Raw genomic sequence first — 27,846 nt, forward strand, 5'->3', positions numbered from 1 at the left:
CTTAGTGTTTGAATTAATAAATTCTGAACGATACGTTTACTTAGGGAAGCTTGGCAGGGCCACCTCTGTGCATGGTGCTGATTGCCAAGGGATAGCTTCAGATGTAAGCAGCTCCAGCCCCTGCACCCTGGGAACCACAGTGAGTGAGAACAGTCAACAGGTAGTAAAATGCTCTAAGTGTACTACTAGGTTATGAGGAGTCCTAGAGTCAGGCAGGCAGCTGTGAAGGGTAGTGGCCAAGTTCAGATCCTAGCTCATTAACCATGACCTTAGCAATGTTCTTTTATCTCTTTATTTCCGCCTCTGTAAAGGAGTGGAAGTTTCTGAGACCTCATAAAATGTTTGTGAGCATTGTACTTGAACAGACATTAGCACACTGAACACAGTGTTTGACAGAGCACAGGTTTTCAGGGGCGATGCTGGTTCATGAAGTTACCTTCCCATGGGGTAGGGTCTGGGAGACTTGGACTTAGAAAGTAATTTTACTACTTACCTAAAAGTTACACTGTAGAGGGTCTCTTTTTCCACTGTGGGTTCCAGGATTCAGACTCAGGTCTTCAGGCTTGCATGGCAAAACCCTTTTAGCGAGTGAACCATATCTCACCAACACACACACACACACACACACACACACACACACACACACACACACACACACACACACACGTCAAGGTGTTTTTATAACTTCCGGGCGGTGGTGGCGCACGCCTTTAATCCCAGCACTCGGGAGGCAGAGCCAGGCGGATCTCTGTGAGTTCGAGGCCAGCCTGGGCTACCAAGTGAGTTCCAGGAAAGGCGCAAAGCTACACAGAGAAACCCTGTCTCGAAAAACAAAAAAAAAAAAAAAAACAAAAAAAAAAAAAAAAAACTTCCATCAGCTTCTAAAGCAGAAGGATATGAACCAGCCACTGAATGTTGGTTGGTCCAAGTGGAATGAGTGAACTTCTCTTGTCGGTGAAGGCTGACGGATACTCACTGCCAGCATCATTATCACTGAGGAGTCAGGGGCCATATCCAAGCCAGAGAGGCTGAGATACAGTCCTTGGTGAGCAGTGTCTGCTCCATGAGTAGGGACTGCTAAGTGCTATAAACGCCAGTCCTGCATGGGTCACCCCTGAGTCAGGAAATGTCTTCTCTTGTCCCTTCTCAAAGGTGGAGGTGATCAAGAAAGCCTACATGCAAGGTGAAGTGGAATTTGAGGATGGGGAAAATGGTGAGGATGGAGCTGCCTCCCCCAGGAATGTGGGCCACAACATCTACATACTCGCTCACCAGGTACAGCCCTCCCTCTCTTGCTTTTCTAGACACCATCAGCATTCTAAGTTGCCCGGGGACTGGCTCTTCCTGGAAAGCTTTCTCCTAGCACTGTTTGTACCCATGTGAACATGGCATGCAGGTGTGTTTGGCCACCTGCCTCGAGGGGCTGACTTCCAGGACGCTGCCATTTTCCAGTGTGGTAGGTCAGGGACTTGGAAATCCCCATGCTCTGTACGTGCATCTCCCCTGGAGCAGTGACACTGGGTACTTTGTCTGGAGCCATTGAAAAGGAGTCCTAGGCATTTTATAAATACTAATGAATCCCTCTTAACAACGTGAAGAAATAAACTTAAGCCTCCTTGCCTATCACATTTGGGGATCTGTGGGAACCTGTCCTTAGAGTTTCCTTTTGTTTGTCTTTCTGGGCAATACTTTCTGCCTTGACACCAGAATGCCAGATTTCATAATCTCTTCCCAAGTGGCTTGGGTTTTGAAGTTACTTCTTCTTTGGGTATACTGGTGTGCCTTCAGCTTTTGGGTGGGAATGGACAAGCTGTAGCCCAGCTGGAGGCTGACATGTCCCTTTCTTAGCCCCTTTTAAACTTAAAATACAGTCCCTGGGTATGGCACAATGAAGGCAAGAGGCCTGCAGCTGCCGGGTCCCTGCCCCTGCGTATCTACTGCAGGATTTTAAACGCTCCCCTGTCCCACATCACCTCCATACTCAGCATCTAGTATCCAAAAGCATCTGAATAGTCCCAGAGTGGAGGCTTAATGGGGTGCACAGAAACCCTCATGTCCCTCCTGCCTGGTTTAAGAAATCAGAGAAAACGGGGACCCTGCATGGGCCTGAGCCGTCCATTCTTTTATGCCAGACTCCCAAAATAGCCTCTTTGCAGAGCAGAGCTGAGCAGAAGGGAGTAAGCCTCTCAGTACTGTGGCCTTTGGCTTACTGCTGGTCATTTTGCATTTTTAACTCAGAGTCAGAAAGGCTGCGGGTATAGCTCAGTTGGTAGGATGCTTGCCTGGCATGTACAGAGGCCTGGTTGTGGTGGTGTTCACCAGTAAAGCCAGAACTTAGGAGAGAGGGGCAGGAAAATCAAATGCTTAAGGTCATCCTCAGCTGCGTTGCATGCTCAAGGTCAGCCTGAGGTACTTCAGACCCTGTCTCAAAGAAATAAACCTCGATTCTAAGTAGCTCTTAGAATCCTTGACCCCGAATTTCTCTTTGCTTGTGTTCTAGTTGGCTCGGCATAACAAAGAACTTCAAACCATGCTGAAACCTGGAGGACAGGTGGATGGTGATGAAGCTTTAGAGTTCTATGCAAAGCACACGGCACAAATTGAGGTAACACAAACAAACAAAACCAAAAACACAGTCAAGGCCTGAACAGGGAGAGCTCAGGCAGCAAGCCTGGACCTTGAGTGGATGGTACCCTCTATCAGGGTTGGCATGTTCTCTCTGCTCTCAGCAATAAAAATGTTGGGAGTGCTTCCTGGTTACTAGGTTCCTCCATTAGGTACTAGATGTCCAGGGGTGGCCAAAAATATCATGATTACTGCTTAGGGTCCAGATGGGGGAGACACACACTAATCAGATCCATGTGGATTTAATTACAAATTCTAGCCAGCACCTAAAACAAGTGGGTAGGGCTAAGGAGATAGTTCAGTTGATAAAGCATTTGTCATGCAAGTGCAAGGACCCACTTTACCTTCCAGAACCCACATAAAAAATTCAGGTGTAGTATCATGCACTCTAATCCCAGTGCTGGGAAGACAGAGTTAGGCAGATGACTGGGCTTTCTTGGCCTACTTGAAGAGCCATTGGTAAATAAGAGACCCTGCCTCCAAAAAGAGAGGGGGAATGGACAGGGGGGGAAGTGCCTGATAAATGATACTCAAGTTGACTCTGGCATATATTTATCAGCACACACCTGCACATGTGAACATTTATACAACGAAAGTCTAGCAGAGGGACCTGCTATAGATTAGAGTGACCCAGGAGGTCTGTTCTGAAGAAATAGCATCCAAATAAATAGGGTGCAAGAACACAGGGCTGAAATGGGCAGTGCCCAGAGGGAGGAGTTTTTCTGATCTCCACAAGGAAGACCGCAGGTAAGGGGTGCAGCTGAAGAAGGCGTGTATGGCTGGAAATCAGTGAGTCAAGAGGAGAATGGCGCAAGATCAGGAGAGGAGGCAATCCAGAGCATCTGAAGCTTACACACTCCTGGGAAGAAGTCTACACTTTATCCAGAGAGCATTGGAACGGCTAGCATTTCACCCATGGAGCCCCACCATCCACCATGCATTTTACACAGGACAAAACTCTGACTGACCTTCTGAAGTGTGTGGCATCACATCTGTAGCAAATGTAGGAGCTCTTCCATAAGGCTCCGTGAGGATGCACCCTTCCCAGTTGTCAGTGTCTCTGCTGGAGTTTGAGTCCCAGGCTGTATGACTCCTGAGGATGGGGTGCACTTCAGATCACCTGCATTGACTCTTAGCATCTGAAAGGAAACATGTCTGGCTCCAGGATCTAGGTAGTCAGCATGTTGTACCTTGTTTTGCTAATGAATTTAGTATCAGTATCCAAAGAGAGATTGGGAAGATCTAAGAGACTCGTTGGACAGAACAGCACGTTCAGAACGTGACTGCTCGGGAGTCTGTTCCTACCTGCTGTCTCAGCTCTCCAGGTCGTCCCCATGAAATGCTTCACGGACCAACTCGGCAGCCATGCTGAATGTATGTGACCACATAGTCCTCCTTTGTTGATCGTGGCCAGAAGCTTGGCCAGCTTTGTCCTCTGCATCCTTTAGGAGACACGCTTGGCAGTACAGAATGTTAAAGATGAATAGAATCTGGAGGTGTCGTCCAACTCTTAGGTCCAGTTGGGAGAAGACTGGAGTCTGATGAATTCTCTTACTACTAGAGGTAGAGAAGGAATGCTGTTCTGTTTCCTGAGTCCCACTGCTAAATCTGCTTAAACAATGAAAATTTTAAAACTCTGACTAGCCTCCAAATCCTGCCCTTAGCTGGCCAGGACCCTCCCTTTGATTGCATCGAGGGTTATGTATGCAGATCTGGGGTACTGTGTCATAGCTGCTTGGGGCTGGGCTAGTAGACTCTGGAGCCTTCACGCTTCAGCCATAGAATGGAATTCTAGCCAGAGGTCTTCCTCTGCCCTCCTTTGCTTCCTGATGTTGTCTGTGTGAAGTGGATGGCCACTTCCTAGCACGTGTTTGGAACAGGTCCTTGAGCCTATGTCCCTGGCAGGTTCTAGGTGCTGCTACATACTATACTTCCAGTCCAACCAGGTTGCTTTGAACCAAAAACCATTCTGACAACAGAATAATTCCAAAGCCCCCCAAACCTAAGCTCCACCTAGACTCAGGAGGCGCTGTTCCTGTGTTCTCACTGAGTCAGAGCTGTGAGAACCGGCCTGACCTCCAGAAGTTTCCCACCACAACTGGGCCTGAGTCACCTCTCTTGCCCCATCAGGGAACAAAGGTATTGAGAGAAGGAGCAAGCTCTTCCTGTCAAGGGCGTCAGCCTGGGCTTCACCTGACCTCAGTCTCTGGGGAAGAATAAAAGAAGGCCACGAGGCCATGTCTCTGGTGTACTGCAGCCCATGGCCCTTTAGAACTCTATCCTTGAAACTGTGACTAATTGGAACCGGACTGCTCTGGAGACAAGGCCCAACGAGGAAGAGAATGGCGGAAACCTGCAGGCATCCACTCCTGGAGCCCCCCGAAGCCAGTTTAAGGAACACTGATATCCTCCCAGAGACAGTGGGCATATTGGTTCACGTATCACACATTCTGGACGTTATGACAAGATGTAGGAGGTCATTACAAATGTGGTATAAAAGCAAAGGTCTGTTCTAAAAGTCCCTGTGTAGGGATAACCCAGGTTTTGCTAGCTGAGAAAAGATAGTGAGTTGAGGCTTATACTATGACCCAACATTGCTTTATCTAGTATGCTAACCATCAAGCCATGCCTGTTAAATCAAAATTAGTTGCAAATAATTATTCTGTTGCTAATTTGCAGGAACTACATGTGCCTAGTACTCAGTGGCCTCTGTGACTAGTGGCTGTCCTCTTGGACACATGAAGAACAGCCCAATCACTGTAACAAGTTCCATTGTATAGTACCAGCCTCAGCAGAATGTCCTAACAAAACACAGGATAAATTTTTCCAGATGAACACTGATCATATTTAAAGGAAAAGGAAGAATGGATTTCCCATCTGTTCATTTTCATCAACTAATTTTTATGCCATACAGTGTCAATGTCAGTTGCTACTGGGTGTTTTAACCAGGCTGAACTGGTTAGCTTGTGAAATTGTGCTGGTTATCTTTAAGCTTATCAGTTGTTTGTCCAGACAGACACTTGGGCAGTGTCTAGTCAAGGTTGTACATTGTTCATCTACAGTCTCAAAACAGAATCATTTTAAAGTGCCTTGGGAGTGTGTAGAGTGTAACTATTACAGTTTTATGATTCTAGTGATTTAAAAAAAAAAAGATAAATATTCCACGTTACAGTCACAAAATTAAAACCAGTATTTTAAAGTGGAGAAGTATTAAGATTATAAGAGGAAAGTCAATAGTATTTAAATGAGTGGAGTATGAGGTTAGACAAATTCTTACGGACTTAACAAAACAACAAAACTTTTATGTCTGGTATGTGCATGCAGGAAGACAGAGAGAGAGAGAGAGAGAGAGAGAGAGAGAGAGAGAGAGAGAGAGAGAGAGAGAGAGAGAGAGAGAGAGATCCCAACCAGGGCTTTCAAATCAGACAGATTCACATTATCCTGAGCCTTGAACCCTGAATTCACTGCCAATAGCAAAGCAAAAGAGTCTTGGTAAAAAGCTCTGGGAATAACTACTTACCCTCCACATATTTTAACCCTAGATTGTCAGACTGGACCGAACAATGGAACAGATTGTCTTCCCCGTGCCCAGCATCTGTGAATTCCTGACTAAGGAATCCAAACTGCGAATATATTACACCACGGAGCGGGATGAGCAAGGCAGCAAGATCAATGACTTCTTCCTGCGCTCCGAGGACCTCTTCAATGAAATGAACTGGCAGAAGAAACTTCGAGGTGAGTTATAGTACCTGGAACCTGCAGCTCTGGGGCTCACGCTTGGCCTGGGTAGAAGCCATTCAGGGGTGGTTGGTGATGTTCCCATCTGAATACAGACAATTTTGGTATTTCACTGTATGGGCCTGATCTAAAGGCTCTAAATGGGCTGTGTTCGTGCGGCATTTGATTTGATGGGCCCAGGGAGCTTCATGGATGACTTGGAGTGCCTGTTTGGGTGTTTCCCTGTGGAAACTTAACTAGACACAGAAAAGGCCAGGCCCTTTCCTTCACAGGCTGGTTCCCTTGGGCTGAGAATGCAGACAGGCACACCTGTTCCTGAGACTCTTCTGTTTTCCGTCTGATGGAGCAGCTCAGGTTCAAAACTCCCAGGCATTTTACAGGCGGTGTAATTGTTTGCCGAGTAAGATGCAGCATTGCTCACCAGCAGGTCCCGTGGTGAAGCCCAGCCAAGTCAGATGGAGATTACTCTACTCGTCTAAAGCACATTTATAGCTCTCTCCCCCCCCCCCCCGTCCCCCCAGGGCTTCGGGCTCCCAGTTTTCATTAGGTTTTAATGTGATCCTTCAGTACCAGCAGCCTGCTTGGCATCAGCTGTTGTGACCAACTTTGAAAGGATCATGCTTTATTTGTGTGTGTGAGTTGGGAGCCTGTTTTTTTTTTGTTTTTTGTTTTGTTTTTTTTTGTTTTGTTTTGTTTTTATTCAAAACTCTGAAGTCAAGCTCCAGTTGAGATCTTGAAGGCTCTCTGCAGGGTGCGGCTGGAATAGGGGAGAGCTGTGTCAGAGATCGGTTTCCGGGACTTGTGCTATCTCTGGTCCCTGCCAGTCTGAGCAGAGCCAGGCCTGCTTTCCTTACCAGGCTTGCCTTGTGTGTCTTCCTCCCCATTTCCCTCCACTCCCAGAGTCACACAAAGAGTTGTGCAATCCAGGGTATTAGCGGGTCCTCAGCCCCAAGGTGAGGGAGGAGAGCAGGCAGCTTAACTGTTCCCAGAAGACCCTCAGCCATCCGGTAGACAGTCGCAGCTGGAGTTTTCTCTCTGGGTCCTGCCAAGCCCCAGCAGTCCGACAGCCCACTTATAAAATAGACACACAGACGCTTATATTATTTACAAACTGTATGGCCATGGCAGGCTTCTTGCTATCTGTTCTTCTATCTTAAATTAACCCATTTCTATAAATCTATACCTTGCCACGTGGCGCGTGCCTTACCACCATCTTCACATGCGGCTTGTCATGGCGGCAGCTGGCAGTGTATCCCTCACTCAGCCTTTCACTTCCCAGATTTCTCCTCTCTCCTTGTCCTGCCTATACTTCCTGCCTGGCCACTGGCCAGTGAGTGTTTTATTTATACAAAACGATATCCACAGCAGACAGTCAAGATTCATTTACCGCAGAAAGGCCATCTCGCTATTCCCCGATCTTTCTTGAAGCACAGCTAGTGCCTTCTCTCATTTCAGCCCTTCTGTTTTTGAAAAATAGTGTTTGTTTTAGGGAAGTTTAAGAACAACTAGGCTTGTCATCTGAAAATTTTTTAATTGGCTTCAAAGCTATCTACTAAGACAAAAATGGAAAATAATAAGTGAGTTAAACATTCCAAGTGCTTAGGAAAGGAAGAGATGCTCTCATTAGAAGCTGCGTTAAAATGGAACACACTTCTCTTCACTAAGTCGCTGACTTCTCTTCTACCAAGTGTGCCCAGGAGATTGTTCTGTCGTGTTTGTGAGGCTGGCTTACCTTTGGCTGAAGTTACGAAGGTTGTGACTGTGTGATAGGAAATCAGTAGTCAGTTCACCCTTGGTGTCTCTTTGGCTACTGATATTAGTGTTTCATAGTGTTAAGAAATCAGTCTGGGACTGGAGAGATGGGTCAGCAGTTAAGAGCACTGGCTGCTCTTGCAGAGGAGCTGAGTTCACTTCCTGGCACCTGCCTGGCCACTCACAGCCCCCTGTAACTCCTGTTCCAGGGAATCTGACAGCCTCCTTTGGCCTCTGTGAGTACCAGGCACATACACACATGCAAGATAAATACTCATATGCTTAAAATAAAGATAAATAAATCCTTTTTAGTAGAAATTAGTTTTATCTTCTTTAAGAATTTCTCTCCACAAACCCTTTCCTGCTTTATTCTTGAAACACACACACACACACACACACACACACACACACACACACCCCTGTGTGTACACGTTCTTCTTGGGCCATCCCTTTCTGCCATCTGAAGATCATGTCTGGAGAAGATTCTGGGTTGTGGTAACTAGAAGACAGAGCAAGAGGGGGCTCAGATAAAGTTGCTTATGCTGACCCTTTCTTGCTGGGAAATGTCCCTCATGCTTATCACATTAGAAGTGGGAAATGCTGTTTGTGTGGAGTCTTAAGTCATCCAGAAAAGCCCAGTTTCTTTAAAACAAACAACCAGGAACCAGTGTGACCAAGACATGCCCTGGATGCGGTTGTTTCAATAACTTTGGCTGTCCTTTGGCTGTCTTGGGTGCTGGCATTCTACCTTCCTGCCGTTGCGCGGCAAGTATATCAATCCGGCTAAATTACAGTCCTCAGTGAAAGCACACACACTGCAAGATGCAGTGGGGGTTTTAGCAGTGTGCATATTTCTTCCTGTGGGAACTGACGAGCTGTAAGGAGACAGACAGCACAAGCATATTTTTAAGTGGCTACAATACAAAGCTGATTACGACCAGGGCTATAATCAAGCAATGACAGGTTACAGAAGTATGGGAAATAAAGACCTGAAAGAAGAAGAGGGATGATGGTGACATCTAGCAGGGGAGGATGACACAGCCTAAAAGATGGGGTGCAGGGTGGTGGGGGGGTTATGTTCCATCGCCTACTGCTGCTATAACACACTGCCACAAGCCCCAGTGCTTACAGCAATGTACGTGTGCTATCTGGAAGGCAGAAGTCTGGTGAGGTTCGCACAGAGTTAAAACTCCAGGTATGGGCAGGATGTGTTCGTGTGTCCCTCCAGCGCTTTAAGACTCCTAAAAGCTGCCTGTGTTTCTGGGTGATGAGCTTTTCTCCGTCTTCAAGCCAGCAATGCCGAGGAGAGCCTTTTCCAGGCTGTATCCCTCTGGGTCTTCTGCCTCCTCCTTTCACTTAAAAGACTTTGTGAGTCTCTTTTGTCACATGACATAACACATTCACAAGCTGAAGATTCGGGTTTGGGACATTTGATTGGGCATCATTTGGCTTACCATAGAAGGTCTATTGATTGCCTTAATCATTCCCAAAACACAGTGGCTTACAAGAACAGATACTCATTGTCCTGTAGTTTCCTGTGGTCAAGAATTGGAGAGTAGCTTAGCTGGATAGTTATGGCTTCGTGCCTTTCATTAGGTGGCCACTGAGATGCCATCCAGGACTGTTGTCGTCTGAGCACTGGGTGAGTACACTCCTCACTGCTCTCCAGCAGCTCTGGAATCAGGAGGTTCCTTTCTTCTGCACATAGACCTTTCCAGGAGTCTCCCGTGTCCTCACGACACAGCAGTTGCTTTCCTTAGAGTAAATGATTGAAGCGTGAGTGTGAGGAGAAAGCCACAGTTTTTATGATCTGCTCTGTGAAACCTCATGCCAGCACCTGCCTTACCTTCCACGTATGAGAAGCACAGCACTGATACGGCCATGCTCGGGACAATAATTAGCTGACCCCCTTAGGGTGTTCCATCAAAGCTTTCTTTGATGTTATAGCAAAAGTGGAGGCATGTGTCTATATCACAACGGGGGGAGGGGTGCATGGGAGCTGAACAGTGTGTTCGTGGGAGCTACCATCAGGTTGGGATGTAGAAGCAAAGTATGTGCTTTGGGAAGTGGGGGGGAAAGTTTGGAGAAGGATGGGACATAGCTGCATGTACCACGGGAAGTGTAAAGATATTGTAGGTCTTTAACCATCTCTTTGCACCTGGATAAATAACTGTTTGAGCTACAGGAGTGATTATTTATTTGTTCGGAATCGAAATGAGAGTATAAAAATGTTAGCTTTGGGAAATTGGATGTATTCGTACACTGTATGCCCTAGTTAAAGGCCTTTGATTGCAGTTGTACTGAAGGGTACATATTCCCATGCGGGGAATTCTGGCTCCCATGGACCATCACAGATTTCTACTAGCTTCTTATATTCTTCCTGGACTTCTCATGAGCTCTTGATGAATACATAAGGATGCTGTCAGTTTCCTTGAACCCGTCACTCAAATTCAGCAGTTATCAGCTTTCTACCATTAATCTCTCCAGTTCTTTTCCTATTTTTTTTTTATGTATATCAGAAGTGGACATCGGTCCCCAAAGAAGTGCCAATGGCTATTCCAGGCAGAGCAGATGAAGTCTCATTTCTAGTTTGCTTCAGCAGAGGAAGGATGTGGCTCAGTTATTCAGTGATTGCATAATGTGCATGAAGCCCTGGGTTTGGTCCTCAGCACCACATAAAACTAGGCATGGTGGTGCACAACAATAGTGAAGAAGAGACAGGAGAATAAAGTGTGAGGACATCCTAAGCTGCAGAACTGGGTTGAGGCTAGCCTAGACTACATGAGAGACCCTGGCTCAAAAAGTATGTTCTTTTTGTTTCAGCAATTAACTTAGGAAATATTAAATTGCTACCTGGAAGTTGACTGGAGTCAGTCAGCTCTACTGAATGGTGACATTGGCCATCTGTCTTTACCCCTTTCACTGGCTCCAGATGATCACTAACTTGGGGAAATGAATTTGCCAATACTTCCTCCAAGTTCTGGGCATTGGTTTCTCTTATTTTTTTCAAAATGAAGAATTTTGAACTAGATGATTGCTCATAGCTCTGTAACTCAACGGTTTTGAAACATTGCCTGTGACCAAGTTCCAACATGATATCAACAATTAGTAAATTACACAGAGACCTCTTTAATTGTTCCATAACTTTCTTTGGATGGAAGTTTCCAGAGGCTTGGCTGCCGTGGCAGGCATCGTTATAGGATCATTGGATTTGTCATTGGCTGCTGTCCTAAAGTTAAGTGAAGATTTCATTGGTAGGGAGGTGGTTCACGATAGAGATCCTGGCTCACAAACCCAGTGCTTTGCTCTGGGGGTGTGATGTCTAATGAGCACTAGCTTGTGGAAGCTGTCCCCTCCATGGTCCCCTCCATGGCCACTTCAGTCCCTTCTGTGACTTCTGTGGTGTAGAATCATCAGTCAGAAGCAATGGCTTCAGAAGGCGGCGATGTGCCAAGTGTCCCCTGCCCCTTTGTGATAGCTTTATCACAAACCCTTTCTCTCCTGGAGCCTTTGGAAATGTGAACTCCGCCACTGACCATGGTCAGCCACCTGCCGTCCCCAGTTCCTTGGTTTTGAGATCATATGTGCCATTGGAGGAAATGGCACGTGACTCAGTGGTGAGAAAGGGGTAACTGTCCTGCACTGGGGAATTAATGGAGGGTTTTAAGCCAAGAAAAGGGTACCAGGCCCAGTCAGAGGCTCAGCTGGGCCAACTCTGAATGTTCTGTCTCCCTGACATTTCTAAAAGGCTAATTGAATTCTTGGGTCTCTCTGAGCATCTCCTCTGGTGCTGGAGGTCTGGGGAGAACCAGAACCATAGTGTGTGAACTCTGGATAACCCTCAGATTCCATAACTGGTGGAGCTGACTGGGGCATGCCGGACCTTGAGCTGGCCCGGCCTTTGCCCTTCTCTTCTTTCCTTGCACCCCAGTGCGTCTTCTGTTAGTGAGTTCTCCAGTGACCCAATGTCATTGTCACTGTGTGCCAGCTTTGAAACAAGTTATCGCTCTTACTGTTGTGGTCCAAACTGGGAACAAAAGTGGACTTGTGGGGGTCTGGGAGGAGGAAGGGCCCTGCCAAGCTCTAGCACTCCGACTTGTCATCATCAACAAGCTCACAGACTCCGTTTGTTTCCCCAGCCCAGCCTGTCTTGTACTGGTGTGCCCGAAACATGTCCTTCTGGAGCAGCATCTCCTTCAACCTGGCCGTCCTAATGAACCTGCTGGTGGCATTTTTCTACCCATTTAAAGGAGTGCGGGGAGGTAACCATATCTTTCTCTATTCTTCAGAGGCGCATTCTTGCTGTGTAGTACAAGCTAGCCTGGAACCCAGGATGCTCCTCTCCTCTTCAGCCTTCTGGTGACAGGCTGCCTTAGTGAAGATTTCTGTTGCTGGGATAAAACAGTAGGACCCAAAGCAACTTGGAGAGGAAAGGTTTATGTCAGCTTGCACTTTCACATGACGGTCCAACATCAAAGGAAGTCAGGGCAGGAACCTGGAGGCAGGAACCGAATGAAGCAGAGGCCATGGAAGGGTGCTGCCTACTGTCTTGCTCCTCTTGGCTTGCTCAGCCTATTTTTTTGATTTTGCTAACAGAACTTTTGGGGAGAAACACAGACTTGTACTACATGTTGAGATATTCTGTTCTTAAGTAAATTAAATACTAGGTAATCCCACTGGCCTCCAGGTTAAAAATAAAATATTATTAAAATCTTATTTATAAAAAGAAGGAAAAAAAATACCCTAAAGTCTGAGAATTCGAATTCTGCACACCCAGTCAGAGATGGTTCCCTCTTCCCAAATGATTCTAGCTTGGGTCACATTGACATAAAACTAGCCAGCACACAGGTATACTCTACCATGCCTGACTCAGTATCTTTAGTTTCAAGGAAACAGCTGGTGACAGCAAGAAGGCTATGACTTGGGTCCTAGCTTCTATCACTGAAACCATTGATGCCATTTAGGACCCTAGTTACCCATTTCCAGATAAGAGGAAATAGTAGCTTTTAACCAAGATTTGGCTTTAAATCAAACTTAAAATAGTGTTTTTTAAAAAAAAGAAGAAGAAGAGAAGCTATGGAGCCTGTCAGAAATTGTCTAAAGCCCCATGTCTTACATATGGGGAAAGCATGTGTCTGAGAAGTTGAGAGAGACAGTGTGCCAAGCTAGTTAGTGGGAGAGCTGATCTTACAGCATAGACATTTTGTAATCAATCCACTGTATGTTTTCCCATACCACACTTCTGGAATGGTTTTCAGACTAGAGACTGTAAGAAACCTCTGGAATCTACTTTTCCTTTTGCAAGTCAGGGGTGAGGCAGGTCTTGAGACTGTGGCCAGTACTCCTTGAATGTTTAGACTGTGGAGAGCTGCCTGCTACCATTCATGGATTTCCCCCACCCACCACCTCCTTCCAGTCATCCACATGAGCCCTCCACATGTTTTGATGAGAAAAGGCAAACAGGACAATATTTTTCTATTGGGGGACCCTCAGCTTGATAACTGGTGTCTGAGAGGCCCTGGCCTTATGGGGAAATGTTCCTCTTCTATTAGAGATTCTCATCTTTCTTCTCACCACATTAAGGATACAATCTAAGGCCTCATACATGCTTGACAAATGCTCTAGCGTGGAGCCATGCTTCCAGTCCCATGCATCCCAGTCTCCAGGGAGGTCCAGTTTTTAGCTAAATTTTTCATCAGAGCTTTTTGGCATACCACTTTGCCTTTAAGTAAAACAACCTGCCACCAGCATCCTGTATGAAACTTAATGGGATAAAGAAGCCCCGAGTCAGACCCAGAAAAACACTGAGAATATTTGAGCTGAATATTATAGTTGTAGATTTAAGCAGCATATGCACAATAAAAGTGTATTTAAGGAACAACTTTAAAGTGATGACATGTTGTGTAATGCTACATACCCTTTCAAGGACTTAACTTTTCTGTTTTCTGTTGAAGGCATCATTTAAAGGGTCACTCCTCCCCCAAAGCATGATCTAAAAGGCCCAGGGGCATTTTTTTCTTTAAATAAATGCTGAATTAAGCAACATGAGTATTTATGTTTGAAAAGATTTTTGATTGGAACACAGGGTTACAGTTTTCCTATGGGGAGGTGTCTCCCTTAACCAAGATGTTAATCCGTGGAGGTAAGAGCTGTAAGGGAGTCAGTACAGACCTCCATTGATGATTTCCCAGGTCTCTTTCCAACTCAGGGAAGTTACTGTGTTCATCCCAGCAGATTACCCAGCCTTTTCTTTGCATGTGTTTTTATGTGCCCTCCATCTCTCTAAAACTGATATTTCAAACAGATTTTAATGATTCACCCAACTGTTTTCTTCACTGGTTGTTGGTACCAGCATCCAGGTCAGTGTCTGGGGACAGTGAATTGAAACCCCCCCACACACACACACATACACACACACACGCTTCAGTATTAGCCTTCATACTGTGGAATTCTAGACAGGGGTTTGTTGGCCACTGGTCATATGACTCTGTATATGCCTCTTTTGTTACTCCATGATATTCCCTATATTACTAGATGCTGACACATAGTCAGGATGCTGAGGCTTTGGTGTGGCTTCAGAAATGCCTAGAAGGTTCTTACAAAATAGTTGTAGAAGGCTGAACCCTTAACAGTCAAATCTGAGACTCCTTGAATGAGGTGATGGTTGAGATCCTCCCAACTCTATGGTGGTGCACTCTGGGTATGGTACCACCTTCATTAGCCTGAAGGAGACAAGGTTTTCCTTGTCTGATTGTGAGTCATGGATTTAGAACTTCATGCCAATGGATTAACTAGAAAGCAGTATCAGAGATCCTGGGAATAAAAGGAGACTGATTCAACCTACAAATCCCCTTTCATGGTATGGAGACTGACGTTACCTTGGAAACAGCAGTTCACCATCAGAGTGAATTTTTTCCATTTGTAACACGTGCCATGGGAATTTTCTGTGCTAAACACCAACTGTTTTTAGGAAAATGGTTGCAATCATACTGCTCAGAAAATAGATGTGGTTTGTTAAACCAAAAATGCTCATGTGAGATTAGTATATTAGACTCTGTAGGTGTAGCTCAGTAGTAGGATGTTTGCCAAGCATGACCAAGGCCAGTGTTTGATCTCCAGCATTTCCAAAATAAAATTTTCTATGTATGTTTACATCACAATTTCTTGCATCCTAAAAACAGGATTACTAAAATATACCTCTTAGACGAGCATAATGACCTTATTTTGTACAGTGTTGTGGTTCTGTGGCTTATGAGACCTTAGCAGCCAAGGGCAGCGGTGGCCTTAAAAGCTCCTTTTCAAAAGCATCTATCTCCCAAGCCTGCTAAGCCACATATAGGAAGCACAGTACTGGTACAGAGTCAGATACTGCTTAGTCTGTGAGCATGCCACCATGGCTCAAGTAAAGAGAGTGTGGCTCCTTCAACTTTCTAATGATTGGAATATTTTAACTCACTGTGAGTGGAAGGAACAGCATGACAAACTGCCATGTACATCAGCCCAGCTTGAACAATTAGCATTTTGCTAAACTTGTTTCCTCTGGCCCCCTGCTATATTTTTGAAACATTTTAGAAAAGTTTAGACATTTTGTTGTTTTGACCATAAATATTTCAGTGTGCCTCTAACTTATAAGCATATTTTAAAATATATATAACCACCATGCCATTATCATATGTAACAAAACTAACAGTAAATCCTATAATAGTCCAAATTCACATTTCTCCAGCTGCCTCCAAGATTTCTTTCTAGACCAAGTCTCTTGGAGTCTAGCACTAGTTTTCAGCACCATGTTAATAGGGAGAAGAGAGCAAGTTCTTACATTGGCCTCTTCAGGACTTGGGTGCAAGTGTTGTACCAGCCACATTTATGGTTAAGACATTAAGAATCTATTGAAGGCCAGGCTTGCTTGTATGGGCTTTTTTAATCCCAGCATATGGAAGGCAGAGTCAGGCAGATCTCTGTGAGTTCAAGCCCAAAATGTTTTAGGCCAGCCAGAGCAACATAGTGACCTTGCCTTTGGCAAAAAAGGAAGGAAGGAAGGAAGGAAGGAAGGAAGGAAGGAAGGAAGGAAGGAAGGAAGGAAGGAAGGAAGGAAGGAAGGAAGGAAGGAAATAAAGAAAAGTAAGTAATCTGTTTTAAATGGTTTTAAACATTTATGAAAATGAAAGGTAAGTCAGAGAATGGGAGAAAATATTTCCAAAGAATATATCTGAATATATCAGGACTTTTATGCAGAATATGAACACGTAAAACACTGTAATAGAAAGAATACCCTAGTAAAAGAATGGGCAAGGTATTTGTTCAAATAAATAACAAAAGAAGATCTAAGAATGACCAATAGGTACATGAAAAGATAGCCCACATCGTGAGTTGTCAGTCAATTACAAATTAGCACAACAGTGATATATTTCTACAAAAGACTGTCAACACTCAAGGGCTAATGAAAGGCAAAAAGGTGCAATCTCTTTGGAAAGCAGTATGGCAGTGTCTCACAAAGTTGGACATTATACATAAGAGCCAACAGTCTACTTCCCTGTGTTTATTCAAAAGAAACAACAGCATCAATTCCACTCCAAGGTTAGCACTTGAATGTTCTAGTAGCATCATTCTGAATATGTCCACACTGGGATGACCACAAATATCCATTCATTATTGAGTGAATAAATAAATTGTGGTACATCCATAGTAACTCAGCAATAAAAACAGTGACGTAGGAGTAACCAGCCTGATTCTTAAACACTAATTAGTCATACACGAAAGACTACCTACTAATACAGTTCTTTCTCCATTTTCGTGAGAAACGCAAGATTATAGTAACAGAAAACACACTCATGGTAGCCTCAGGGTAGGGATGGGGCAACACATAAACTGCAGAGAGCTCCAGGAAATCTGTCAGGGTGCTCATGTTTGTCAGGGTAAGCACGTTCTGTGTCTTGATTGTGGTGAGAACATCCTATGATGGTCATGTAACTATAAACTGCCAAAATTCTCTATCTGTGCTTACAGTGAATTCTTTTTTTTAATAGTAGCTAAAGACTATTAACATTAGAGGCATGTAACTTCTGGCCATTTACTATATCACTTTGAAGAAAATACATAAAAACTGGATTCCCTTTAAAGTATAGATACTGCACCAACCCATAGGTTGACAGAGGGGGCCGAGATAAATGATAATTGATGAGAACAGGAGAGAGAATATGATGTGTGACAGTTGTGAAATGTGCACAAAATGGTACATATGCCCCCAGAATCCACATTTTGAGTTTGCATAAACCTTACGTGCCTTTGTGCCCATTTCTTTTTCTTTTATTTTTTTAATTTTCGGTGTGTGTGGTGTGTGTGGTCACACGTGTGAGCACATATGTATATGTATGTATGTAGGGGCCCACGATCAACATTGCATGTCTTCCTCGATCATTCTCCACTTTGTATATTGAGGCAAGGTCTCTCACTTGAGCCCAGCTTGTCTACCCAGCGAGCTTGCTCGGAGGATTCCCTGTCTCCGCCTCCCACTCACTGGGTTTACAGGAGAGCCACGCCCACCCAACATTAACATGGATCCTGGAGATCTGAACTGCCCACTTTGTGCCCGTTGTTAACCAGTTTTTCCTTCTCAAGGATACCGAAAGTGAGAAAAGGCAAGTGGCTGGCTCTAGGGGGACAGTTGTTGAAGAGAAAATGCCTCTGGGCGGATGGAACTGAGCTGGAAAAAGAGCAGCCACCTGCTTAGTTACCTCTTCTTGGGCTGTGCTGTACGGCTGGCCATTCTAAAGAGGAAAAGCTCCTTTACATAAGTGTCCTGAATCATGTGGCACTGCTTGTTTACATCCGAGGGAGACTCAAAATGTGACAGCATTTGCAGTAGGGGTGTTTTCTTTTTTTTTTAATGAGTGTTTTACAGAACTGTATTTTTAGCCATGTTGGCTCGTGTTATGTAACCAAGACATCTCGTGGGACACTCTAAATAGAACCTGAAATAGCAAGAGATGACAAAAACTGGTAGAAGCCCGTTGACTGCAGGGGTAATCTAACCGGAGATGATGCCCAAGAGCCAGAAGTTGCCTTCCCCCTTCCCTTGTGGAAATCAAGTTCAGCCATGGAATCTGTAGTTTTCCTTTGCATATTTTTAATAGAAAGCAAGCAAAGGCTTCCAGTCTCTCCATCCCCAGAAGTAAATTATGACCCATGGATCATTTTTATTTGTTGAATAAGTATCTGGTCTCTCCTCTGTGCCAGATACTTTTCTCAAGAAACTTGAAGTCTAAACCGAAAACTGACAGACAAGTAAAACGACGGTTAGAAAAAAGCATCATTTGGGGCTCAGGAGCGTGCTGACTGCTCTTCCAGAGGACTCGGGTTAAATTCCCAGAACCCACATAGCAGTTTACAACTGTCTGTAATCCGGCGCCATGTAATTTGATACCCTCACGCAGACAGACATACATGCAGGCAAAATACCAGTGCACATAAAAATAACTAAATATTTAAAAAAGGAAGGAAGGAAAGAAAGAAAAGAAAAGAAATGAGCAGCGTTTGAGCCAGGAATGTAGCTCGGTGGATAGGGAGCTGCCCTAGCATACCAGGCCTACAGGAATGACCAGGAAGTGTGGGGAGGAGAACACTTTGCCTGCTCTTTTTGACTAGGAATGACTTGTCAAGATTGGTAATATCTCAACTAAACCCAAGAGACACAGGAGGAGCCGAGAATTTTCCAGGCAGAAGGGACATGTATGCTGGCTTGGAAGTCTAGAAATCTTGAAACTTTGAGAATTTGAAGTGAAAATCAGAACAACATAGTTTAGAGAGGAGACTGAAGAAAATCTCGTCAGACCTGCCTTCAGCTGTCACCTAGATGCCATGAAAGCACACATTCCAAAGAACTCTGTTTTGTCTTTCCAGGAACGTTAGAGCCACACTGGTCAGGCCTCCTGTGGACAGCCATGCTCATCTCTCTGGCAATCGTCATTGCTCTGCCCAAGCCCCATGGCATCCGGGCCTTAATCGCTTCCACAATCCTACGATTGATATTTTCAGTTGGGTTACAACCTACACTGTTTCTTCTGGGAGCTTTCAATGTAAGTATGAATCGCTTTATAGCGCAATTCTTGTTTGTGAGTTAATAGGAATGTTTTCCATTTGGTCCCAAGCATCTTGGCATATGTTTTCAGTCCAGAAAAAAAAAAAAATGTTGTTAGATTGGCATCTTCCTTTGACCTCTTCAGAGTAAATTGAGTCTCCAAGGGCATCATTTGGGCCTCAACAAGCTCTTTCCTTGGAAGTAGCCCTCTCAAGAGCTAGACAGTAATAGTAGCAGCAAAGGAAGTTCAAGTTGGTTTGACCAGTCAGGCCAAAGGTTTGTTTGGGCTGTAGGTTTTCAGCCAGTAAGTCAAATGATCAAATATTAACACAGCGCTCACTTCTCAAAGGCTCACATAGGAAAGAGGGGAGAGGTTATAGGAGCTGTTAAAAAAAAAAAAAACAGACGGAGGAAGTGGGGAGAGAAGAGAATTCAGGATCGCTATTAGCTGTCAGTGGAACACATGGGAATGTGGTCATAGTTGAAGGGATTCCAGGGGTCCTTAGGAAATGGTGGTGGCTGAGGGAAGGCTGTAGGTGGCACAGGGCTGTTGGTGGAGGACAAGAGAAAATTCAGACATGAAAGGGATGATGGGAATCTAAAAGCACCTTCCTTTGGTTTGGGTTTCTATTCAAAGCATATAAGAAAGCTGAGGTGGCTGTACAAATCATGGAAGTGTCAGAAAAATAAGGGTAATACACAACCATGTCTGGGGGTTCATACAGCCGAAGCAGCGGGATTCTGGCAAGATAAACCCAGAGAAAGCATCAGGGTTGAAATTGTGTTTTGTTGCTTTGCTTTCGGCTTTGAGACAATCTTGCTGTGTAGCCAAGGTTAGTCTATGTAGCCCAGGCTGGTCTTAAATTCACTACATAGCCCATGCTGGCCTTAAACTCGTGATCGTCCTGCCTCAGCCTTCCAGAGTTATAAGATTTCAGGTGTCTGCCACCACACCCTATGAAGTTGTGCCTTAAAGAATAGGAAAGGTGAGGCCAGGAAGTGCCAGACTCAGAAAAGCATCTTGCTTGTTTTAGGCCTCTTAGACTGAACTGGAGCAACAGACTGGAGGCCTGTGTTTCGGGTGGGGACTAACCCTGGGACACTGAACTCTAGGAGAAATCCATCTAGGACCTCAACTTCCAGGTCTACATCTATTTCCAAAACATCTATCCATGGTGGGAAATGTTAGGTGTGAAATTTTAAAAAAAAAAAAAAAAGGTTCAATGGCAAAATCCATACAGGAAGTACTGGGTTCAGCAAAATCAAAGGTGTTGTGATTTTTAAGATTTGTCAGAGACCTACAGAAATGATCACAAATCTCTGAGGAAGAGAACCTGCGTAGACGTGTTTCCAAAATGCTTTAATCCATTGTTCTGTAGATGTGTCAGTTGGGAATAATTTTATATGGAATAAATGCTGGGAGACTCTGTTCACCTTGGTAGGAAGTGCTTGCGGTGTTTGGACAAGGTGATTTGTACAAAGGCATTCTAGAAAATTCATTCATCCGTGTTCTGTAGACTAGGGTGGGAGGTACTGTAGGCAGGGAGGCCTTTTGGGGCTCTGGCGGTGCTTTTGATCAGGTGTGGTAAGGCTGAGTCATCCTGCAGACATAAGAAACAAGGTAGAGGTATCACAGGGTGAAGGAAAGAACATCACAGGGTAGGCAAAAAGGCAGAGCCATATCCTTAACAAACCGTGGCAAGGTCTTTTTCTTTAAGCAAGAGAAGCATTGCCGTCTTGATTGGGTGGGCAATAAAAGGGACAGGTTTATTATGGGTATTAATTGCCTTTCGGCTGCTGTGACAAAACACTATATCTAAGGCAACTTATAGAGCCTTTAATTGGGCTTAGGATCTCAGGAAGTTGAGTCCATTGATGGCAGAGCAAAGGTATGACAGCAGGAACCGCTGAGAGCCCACAAATTGATCCCCAAGGAGGAGGCAGAGAAGGCCAAGCGGGAATGGCCCTAGTCTTTGGAAATCTCAAATCCTCTCCCACTCCCATCCCCTGCCCTGAGATGGGTGGATGGATGGATGGATGGACTGACAGATGGATGGACCTCAGAAATTGCCTACCGTATACTGTCTAGTTTTTTTTTCCTCTGTCCTTAAATCATTCCACAGACAACACATCTTTAACACAAACCACTTGCAAGGAATCCTCAAGTTAGACAGTTAATTACCATTTGAAATGCATTAGCTGTGGAGGCCAGGACAGCTATCATAAATAACCACTTAGAGGTTTGTTTTTTTATTTTTATTATTTTTTTTTAGCAAGAGACACCACCTATACTGTATGGGAGAAGGAAGAGTAGCTGAACAGACAGATGAAGGCTGGGGGAGGAGGCTAGGGTGATATCAAAAAGGTAGAGCACCAAGGTTAAGGTTAGGACCAGGTTGATGAGTCTTGTGCTGAAGGAAGCTCAGATAGATGCGCTCAGAGCATAAGCGAAGATGTGAGATATACAGGCAGAATCCCTTGGAGATGGAGGAGAAGCTAGATCAAAAGCTGGTCAAGCAGCCGGGCAGTGGTGGCGCACACCTTTAGTCCCAGCACTCAGGAGACAGAGCCAGGCAGATCTTTGTGAGTTCAAGGCCGGCCTGGTCTACAGAGCGAGATCCAGGACAGGCACCAAAACTACACAGAGAAACCCTGTCTCAGAAAGACAAAGAAAAAAAAAAAGCTGGTCAAGCAGAGTCAATATGGAGTAGGGCAATGGGCTGAGTCCATGAGCAAGAGATACTTGCTGGGGAAGCAGTGAACGATGTTAAAGAGAAGAGTAAGTGGGGTGATGTGGATTGTCGGCCTCTTCAGAGTTTTTTTTTTTTTTTTTTTTGGTTTTTTGAGACCGGGTTTCTCTGTGTAGCTTTGCGCCTTTCCTGGAACTCACTTGGTAGCCCAGGCTGGCCTCGAACTCACAGAGATCCGCCTGCCTCTGCCTCCTGAGTGCTGGGATTAAAGGCGTGTGCCACCACCCCCCCAGATTCCCCCACCCCCGGCCCTCTTCAGATTTTTAAAACGTGGGTATGTTGGAGGTTCGGTGACATGAACTGGATTATGATTGTCCCTCGTCTCTCCAAACCCCCCTCTAAAACTCCATCCAGAGTCAGCCATGCTTTGCTACCCTGTGAGGGACTCTTACCCACAGGGTTAGAACTCAGGGCAAACCTGGCCTATTGTATGTTGAGCCTGCTTGAGAAAGCCTGAGGTTCTCTGTGTGTGCTGGCGTCCTCATGTATCTGATTGTCAGGGAGCTCACTTACACTGGCCTACAGATTAGCTGGCAGGATAGCTGTGCACCTGGTGCCAAGGGAGCTAGGGTAGAGGAAGACGGTTCTCCCGAGTGCATTCGAAGAGCTTTCTCCCAGCCTTTTCTGTTAACGTGGTACTAGAGATGGACTTCCAGTCACGGGGTTTCTACCCAAATACAAATGTCTTAGCCAGTAGATAAGTCAGGGTCCCTGCAGTAGTCAGTGTCAGGAAGCCCATGCTAGCTGAAGAAGAGGGTGCAATGCATTGGTTCCTTTTGTCATAGAAATCAAGGGCCTGGCTTCAGGCGTAGCTGAATATGGGGCTTGGGTAGTGGCATCAGGGCCTAGTTCCTGTGTCCCTTGGTTCGGCTCTGTGTTCTCTGTACTGTTGTGGTTTCATGAACTGTGGTACAGTAAGAAGAGGCCAGCAGCCCCAAGCTCATATGCCTTCAAGGTCAAGGTAAGTAGAAAAAACAAAATTGTCTTTTACTATAAGCCCAGGGTAATGCCCCTGGGGTTCATTGGCTTCATTTGGTCATGTAACTACCCTTGAACAGTCGTCATATCCAGAAGAATAGAACATTGTGATTGGCCAGGATGAAGCTGCTTCTTGGAAAGAGTGGATCCCCATGGGAAGATCAGAAGTCCTTCCCAGAAAGAAGTCCAGGAGAAAGAGCTCATCCTGGCAAACCTTATTTTTTGTTTCTCAAGAAAACGCTCGTCTTACTTGTGAACATGTCAGGAAAAAAAAAAAAAAAAAAAAAAAAAAAGATGAGAATTGTCCACTTCTCATTAAGTTCCACCTCTGTAACATCTGGAATGGAGCTGGGCTTAGACAGTACACGGTAATCACGCTGATCACCGAGTTCGTGGATAGAGGCGACTTCTGTGTTTGACTGACTCATATAAGAACGTTAGAAATGGTTCATTTCGAAAACGGTCATTTCAGTATGTGTTAATTTTGTTTTTGCCGTACACAAGTGCTGCTTGATTACTGGTGCACATGAAATTACCTGACTACCACGTGACTTGTAGTATGCCTGGAAAGCAAAGGACTGGGAGGACTTAGAGTATTGGGACAGTTGTGAGTGGGCGTGGCGGGCACTCGGCGGTGAAGCTCCTCTCGGGTTCTCGCGCACAGCTGAGCATGGTCTGCACCTTCTGACCCTTCCCTCCACCCCCTGTTCTCAGGTCTGCAATAAAATCATCTTCCTGATGAGCTTTGTGGGCAACTGTGGGACGTTCACCAGAGGCTACCGAGCCATGGTTCTGGATGTGGAGTTCCTCTATCATCTGCTGTACCTGCTGATCTGTGCCATGGGCCTCTTCGTACACGAGTTCTTCTATAGTTTGCTGGTGAGTGTCAGGTGTTCGCGTATTTCTCACATGGAGAGCTGTGTCTTCTCTTATCACAGCCCCCACCTTCAAATAGCAGCTAGTGTGCCTGGTCCTGTAACGTCAAGCCCAACTGCATCCGGTCTTGGAATGATCTGAGAGAAAAATGACATAGGAATCGAGGCAGCTCCTGGGAACCTGATAGTACATAATCCTATTGTGCCCTGTGTGTGACACATCTGTAGTTTCCACTCATGGAAGAGGTGGCCATGAGGCTCAGGTGTTTTTATATATGTGTCTGCTTCTCTGACTCAGGTAGCACTTGCCAAGATGGATATGTTTGACACTATCATCCACAGTCCCCTGGGATCTGTCTCTCAATGCAAACATGTCAGGACCAAAATAGGAGTAACATGCAAAGCCTCAAGACCCATGACAATGAGCTTGCTAGATAAAGGTGATTTTGTTCCCATGGAGCCAGGTGGTTAAGGCCTTGACAGTCTGTGGATTGGTTCTGTCCCCTTTCTTGGGTGCAGATTAAGTTACAAACCGAATAATGATTTCCTGTCCTGTACTCAGAGGAAACCTAGGTCTATAGCATTTGGAGATAAGAAATTTCATCGTACCTACATAACATGGCAAGAAGCATAAACTTGACCTATCGTGAAAACACAAGAAATAAAAAAATATGAAGTTCAAAAATGTTCAAGGCCGTGCCGGGCAGTGGTGGCGCACGCCTTTAATCCCAGCACTTGGGAGGCAGAGGCAGGCAGATCTCTGTGAGTTCGAGGCCAGCCTGGGCTACCAAGTGAGTTCCAGGAAAGGCGCAAAGCTACACAGAGAAACCCTGTCTCGAAAAAAAAACAAAAATTAAAAAAAAAAAAAATGTTCAAGGCCTCAGTACTGGCTTAAGAGATGGAGGGAGGGAAGATAGGAAGAAGGGAGAGAGGGAGGAAAGGAGGGAAGGAAGGGAGAGAAAAGGAAAGGAAGAGATTTAGAAAAGGCAGATGGGGAAAGTCCTTTCAGGCAGTGCTAGCTCTATGGTTTCTGAGCTATTTGCTTTTGTCTGGGCCTCAGTTTCCTCACAAGTGAGAAGGCTATTTCCGTGGCAGGGATGCTGTTTGCATCATCTGAACAGGCAGAGGCACACGGTAGCTTGTTCTTCTTACCTTTGCCATCCTCTCTTCTTGCTCCCATGCAGACTATCATCAAGAATTCACCAGGATTAGCTCATTCCATTAGTGGTGGATGTTGGCAGGCTAAACAGAATGGATTATTTTCTCTAGTTTCAGAATCTGTCTGGCTATACTTTGAGGTTTTAGGCAAAGAGGTTGCAGGATATACTCGTGAGTGCCATTATGTGGCCGATTTTGGTCATTCCACATTAGAAATCTTTAGAGCCCTGTATCTATTCCGGAACCTTTCTGTGTCCTGCAACAACATCCCTGGACAGAGATTCAGCCTGTGAGTCCAGAAGACCCACATCCAGCAGTCCAGCAAACTCCTGTCCACCATGGGTAGAGTAACAGAGGTCAGTGGGTCCTCTCTTTGGTTCCTGCTCATGGGGGGGGGGTCTCTCCCAAGGGACACACTCCCCTTTGACCCATTGCCATCTCTCCTTCTGGAGTGTGGCTTTCCCTGCTGGTCCCCCTTCTATTGATCTTGTTTCCTTTTATCTTCATTTTCATCCTTGTCCTTTGAGTCATTTGTGGAGTCAGCCAGGGCCCTTCCTAAATGCACAGGACAGAGTGGGATGAGATGAACATTCCTTACCTCAGAGCCTTCCCATCCACAAGACAGTAGCTGCTACCTCTTTGCAAGTACATACTTCTCCCACACTCTCACCCTACTTTTGAGGTAGACGATATCCTCAGTTCACAGCTGAGGATTATGAGGCATAGTAAGGTTAGATAACTTCTGCCCTAAATCACATAGTAAGTTGGTCCCCCAAATCCGAAGCTCATTCATCTTGAGAACATGGGCAAGCCTTTGCCTCTGTGAAACCAGTGTTTCATACTGCAGTTTACATCTGTGCTTTCCAAACTCTCACCTATCTATCATGGAAGCACAGTGGGGTCAGTCTAGATCATCATGAATGCTTCTCCTATGTGCTTCTCGGGGTTCTCTGAGCCTTGGCTTGCCTGTGAGCTCCTTTTCTTGATATATATATATATATATATATATATATATATATATATATATATATATATATATATATATATATATTGAATGTGTCTGATGAGAACCCAAAACATAATAGTGAAACTGTTCAAATTATCCCACAGAGAAAGCAAACCTCCCATGTTCAAAACACACCTGGGTTTTCTGTGAAACCAAGAGACTTCCAGCAGAGAAATCTAGTGGCCCCTGGGTAGTCAGAGCTTCCTCATCTTAGACAACCCAGGAGGGGAGAAGGAATGGACAGTGATCCCTTGGCCTAATTAAAGTGCCATGGCCCCTGAGACTGTCTGGACCTGGCCTCAAGCCTGCATTTCTAGTTGTATTCTTAAGAAAATCTTAACACCTGAGATGACAGTATACAAAGTTCGTAAGTGGCAGGTGACAGAGTGAGGACTCCAGATGGTCACTTAACATGGAGACATGTTCATCCCTAAGTGCCAAACCTAGACAAGCTCATTAAAACATCCACGGGTTTCTGAGTTTAACTTGTCACTTGAGGAAAGGTTAAAAAAATCATCATAATTCCTGGTCTGGTGGCCATGAGCACACAATGGTTATAGATTTTTATTTACTAAATATAAATTGATACAGCATGCTTGAATGGCAATAGGAACTCTGAGTTTCTGCTTCTGGAAATTAGAAAGCCATAAGTAGGCAGGTGTGTATACAGGCATATTCACAGATACTCATCACAAAAGCAATTGTGATAACACAATTGAAAATATCTTGACTATTCAAAAAATTATATTGGCTATGTTATGTGTATTTTTTCCATATACTAGTAAGAGATCATTTGACATGAAATGTTCCTGAATGTTGTCTGAGAGTGACTATATGTCATTATTACAATATTTTTTAATATCTATACATTACATTTTTTTCAAAGGAGTAGCATGAGTGGATGTCTGTAGATGATGGAATTATTAGGTTTTTTTTTCCTTTGTACTATTTCTTTTCTAAATTTTCTACTTTAAACATGGGTCAATTTTTGTTTGTTTGTTTAATTAAAAGAAGGTTTTCCTTTTATAAATAGTATGTGTTTATTGTTTAAAATTCAAAATTATTAAAAAATAAAACCATAATAGTCTTCTCTAGTTTAATCTGTTGTGTCTCTGTGACCCCCCCCACCCGCAGAAGATGAGTACCCTTTGTTCATTTTGTGACATGCTCTTAGTACTTTAGTACTGAGTCACTAGACAATATTTAACCAACGTTAATGGTGACAGTCTTTCTTGCCTTTTGTAGATTAAGTACTACCTCCTTGCTTCCTTTTTTTTTTTTAAGGCTCCTACTTTACCCAGTTCCCTCTAGGAAACTAGTTTCAGGACACAGATTGGAGTGAGGCAGGGGGAAAAGTTAATTGGCCAGAAAATGGCCTCAGATATAAAATTCGAAACTGGAAGACATTGAGAGACCAGCCATTTCCATGCACTCATTTTACAGATGAGGAGACGGCGGTCCTGAGAGGCTCAGTCAGCATCTTGTTGTAAATCAGAAACAGAGTCAAGAGCCCAGGTGCTTTCCCCATGACTAACTGCACTGTGCACAGTTACCCAAAGCCACAGTGAAGACCAAACCTTTCAGGGCTGTCTAGACATGAGGACAGGAGGCACATTGATTAGCAAAACCCCAAAAGCTAGCCTTCAGCCAGGCGTGACAGCATGTGCCTATAATCCTAGACAATCAAGAAGCTGAGGCAGGAGGATAAAAAGTTTGCTCCCAGCATGGGGACATAGGAATACTAATAAAGGTTTCTAAGTCCAAGAGTTACTCCAGAGCGCTCTTCTAGTTGCTTCCCAGCGAAATAGTTACCTGTACTTAAGCCAATCTACCTGGCATCCTCTAATGCCTACATAGATGTTCAAGGATCCTGTCTTCCTCATGAAG

General features: G+C 44.7%; 1 protein-coding gene across 18 annotated transcripts in view; it reads left to right on the forward strand.

The window, feature by feature from the left end:
• Positions 1 to 27,846, forward strand: part of Itpr1 (inositol 1,4,5-trisphosphate receptor type 1) — a 343,419-nt gene that overhangs the window by 279,155 nt on the left and 36,418 nt on the right. For all 18 annotated transcript variants that reach the window (XM_076567490.1, XM_076567491.1, XM_076567493.1 and 15 more), the window contains 6 exons: positions 1,153 to 1,275; positions 2,501 to 2,605; positions 6,168 to 6,360; positions 12,255 to 12,377; positions 19,015 to 19,190; positions 23,635 to 23,799. In XM_076567490.1, coding sequence (XP_076423605.1) covers positions 1,153 to 1,275; positions 2,501 to 2,605; positions 6,168 to 6,360; positions 12,255 to 12,377; positions 19,015 to 19,190; positions 23,635 to 23,799 — 885 coding nt within the window. The remainder of the gene's footprint in view (positions 1 to 1,152; positions 1,276 to 2,500; positions 2,606 to 6,167; positions 6,361 to 12,254; positions 12,378 to 19,014; positions 19,191 to 23,634; positions 23,800 to 27,846) is intronic.

The sequence above is a fragment of the Peromyscus maniculatus genome, chromosome 3 (genome assembly GCF_049852395.1).
Source record: "Peromyscus maniculatus bairdii isolate BWxNUB_F1_BW_parent chromosome 3, HU_Pman_BW_mat_3.1, whole genome shotgun sequence".
Classification (NCBI taxonomy): Eukaryota; Metazoa; Chordata; class Mammalia; order Rodentia; family Cricetidae; genus Peromyscus; species Peromyscus maniculatus.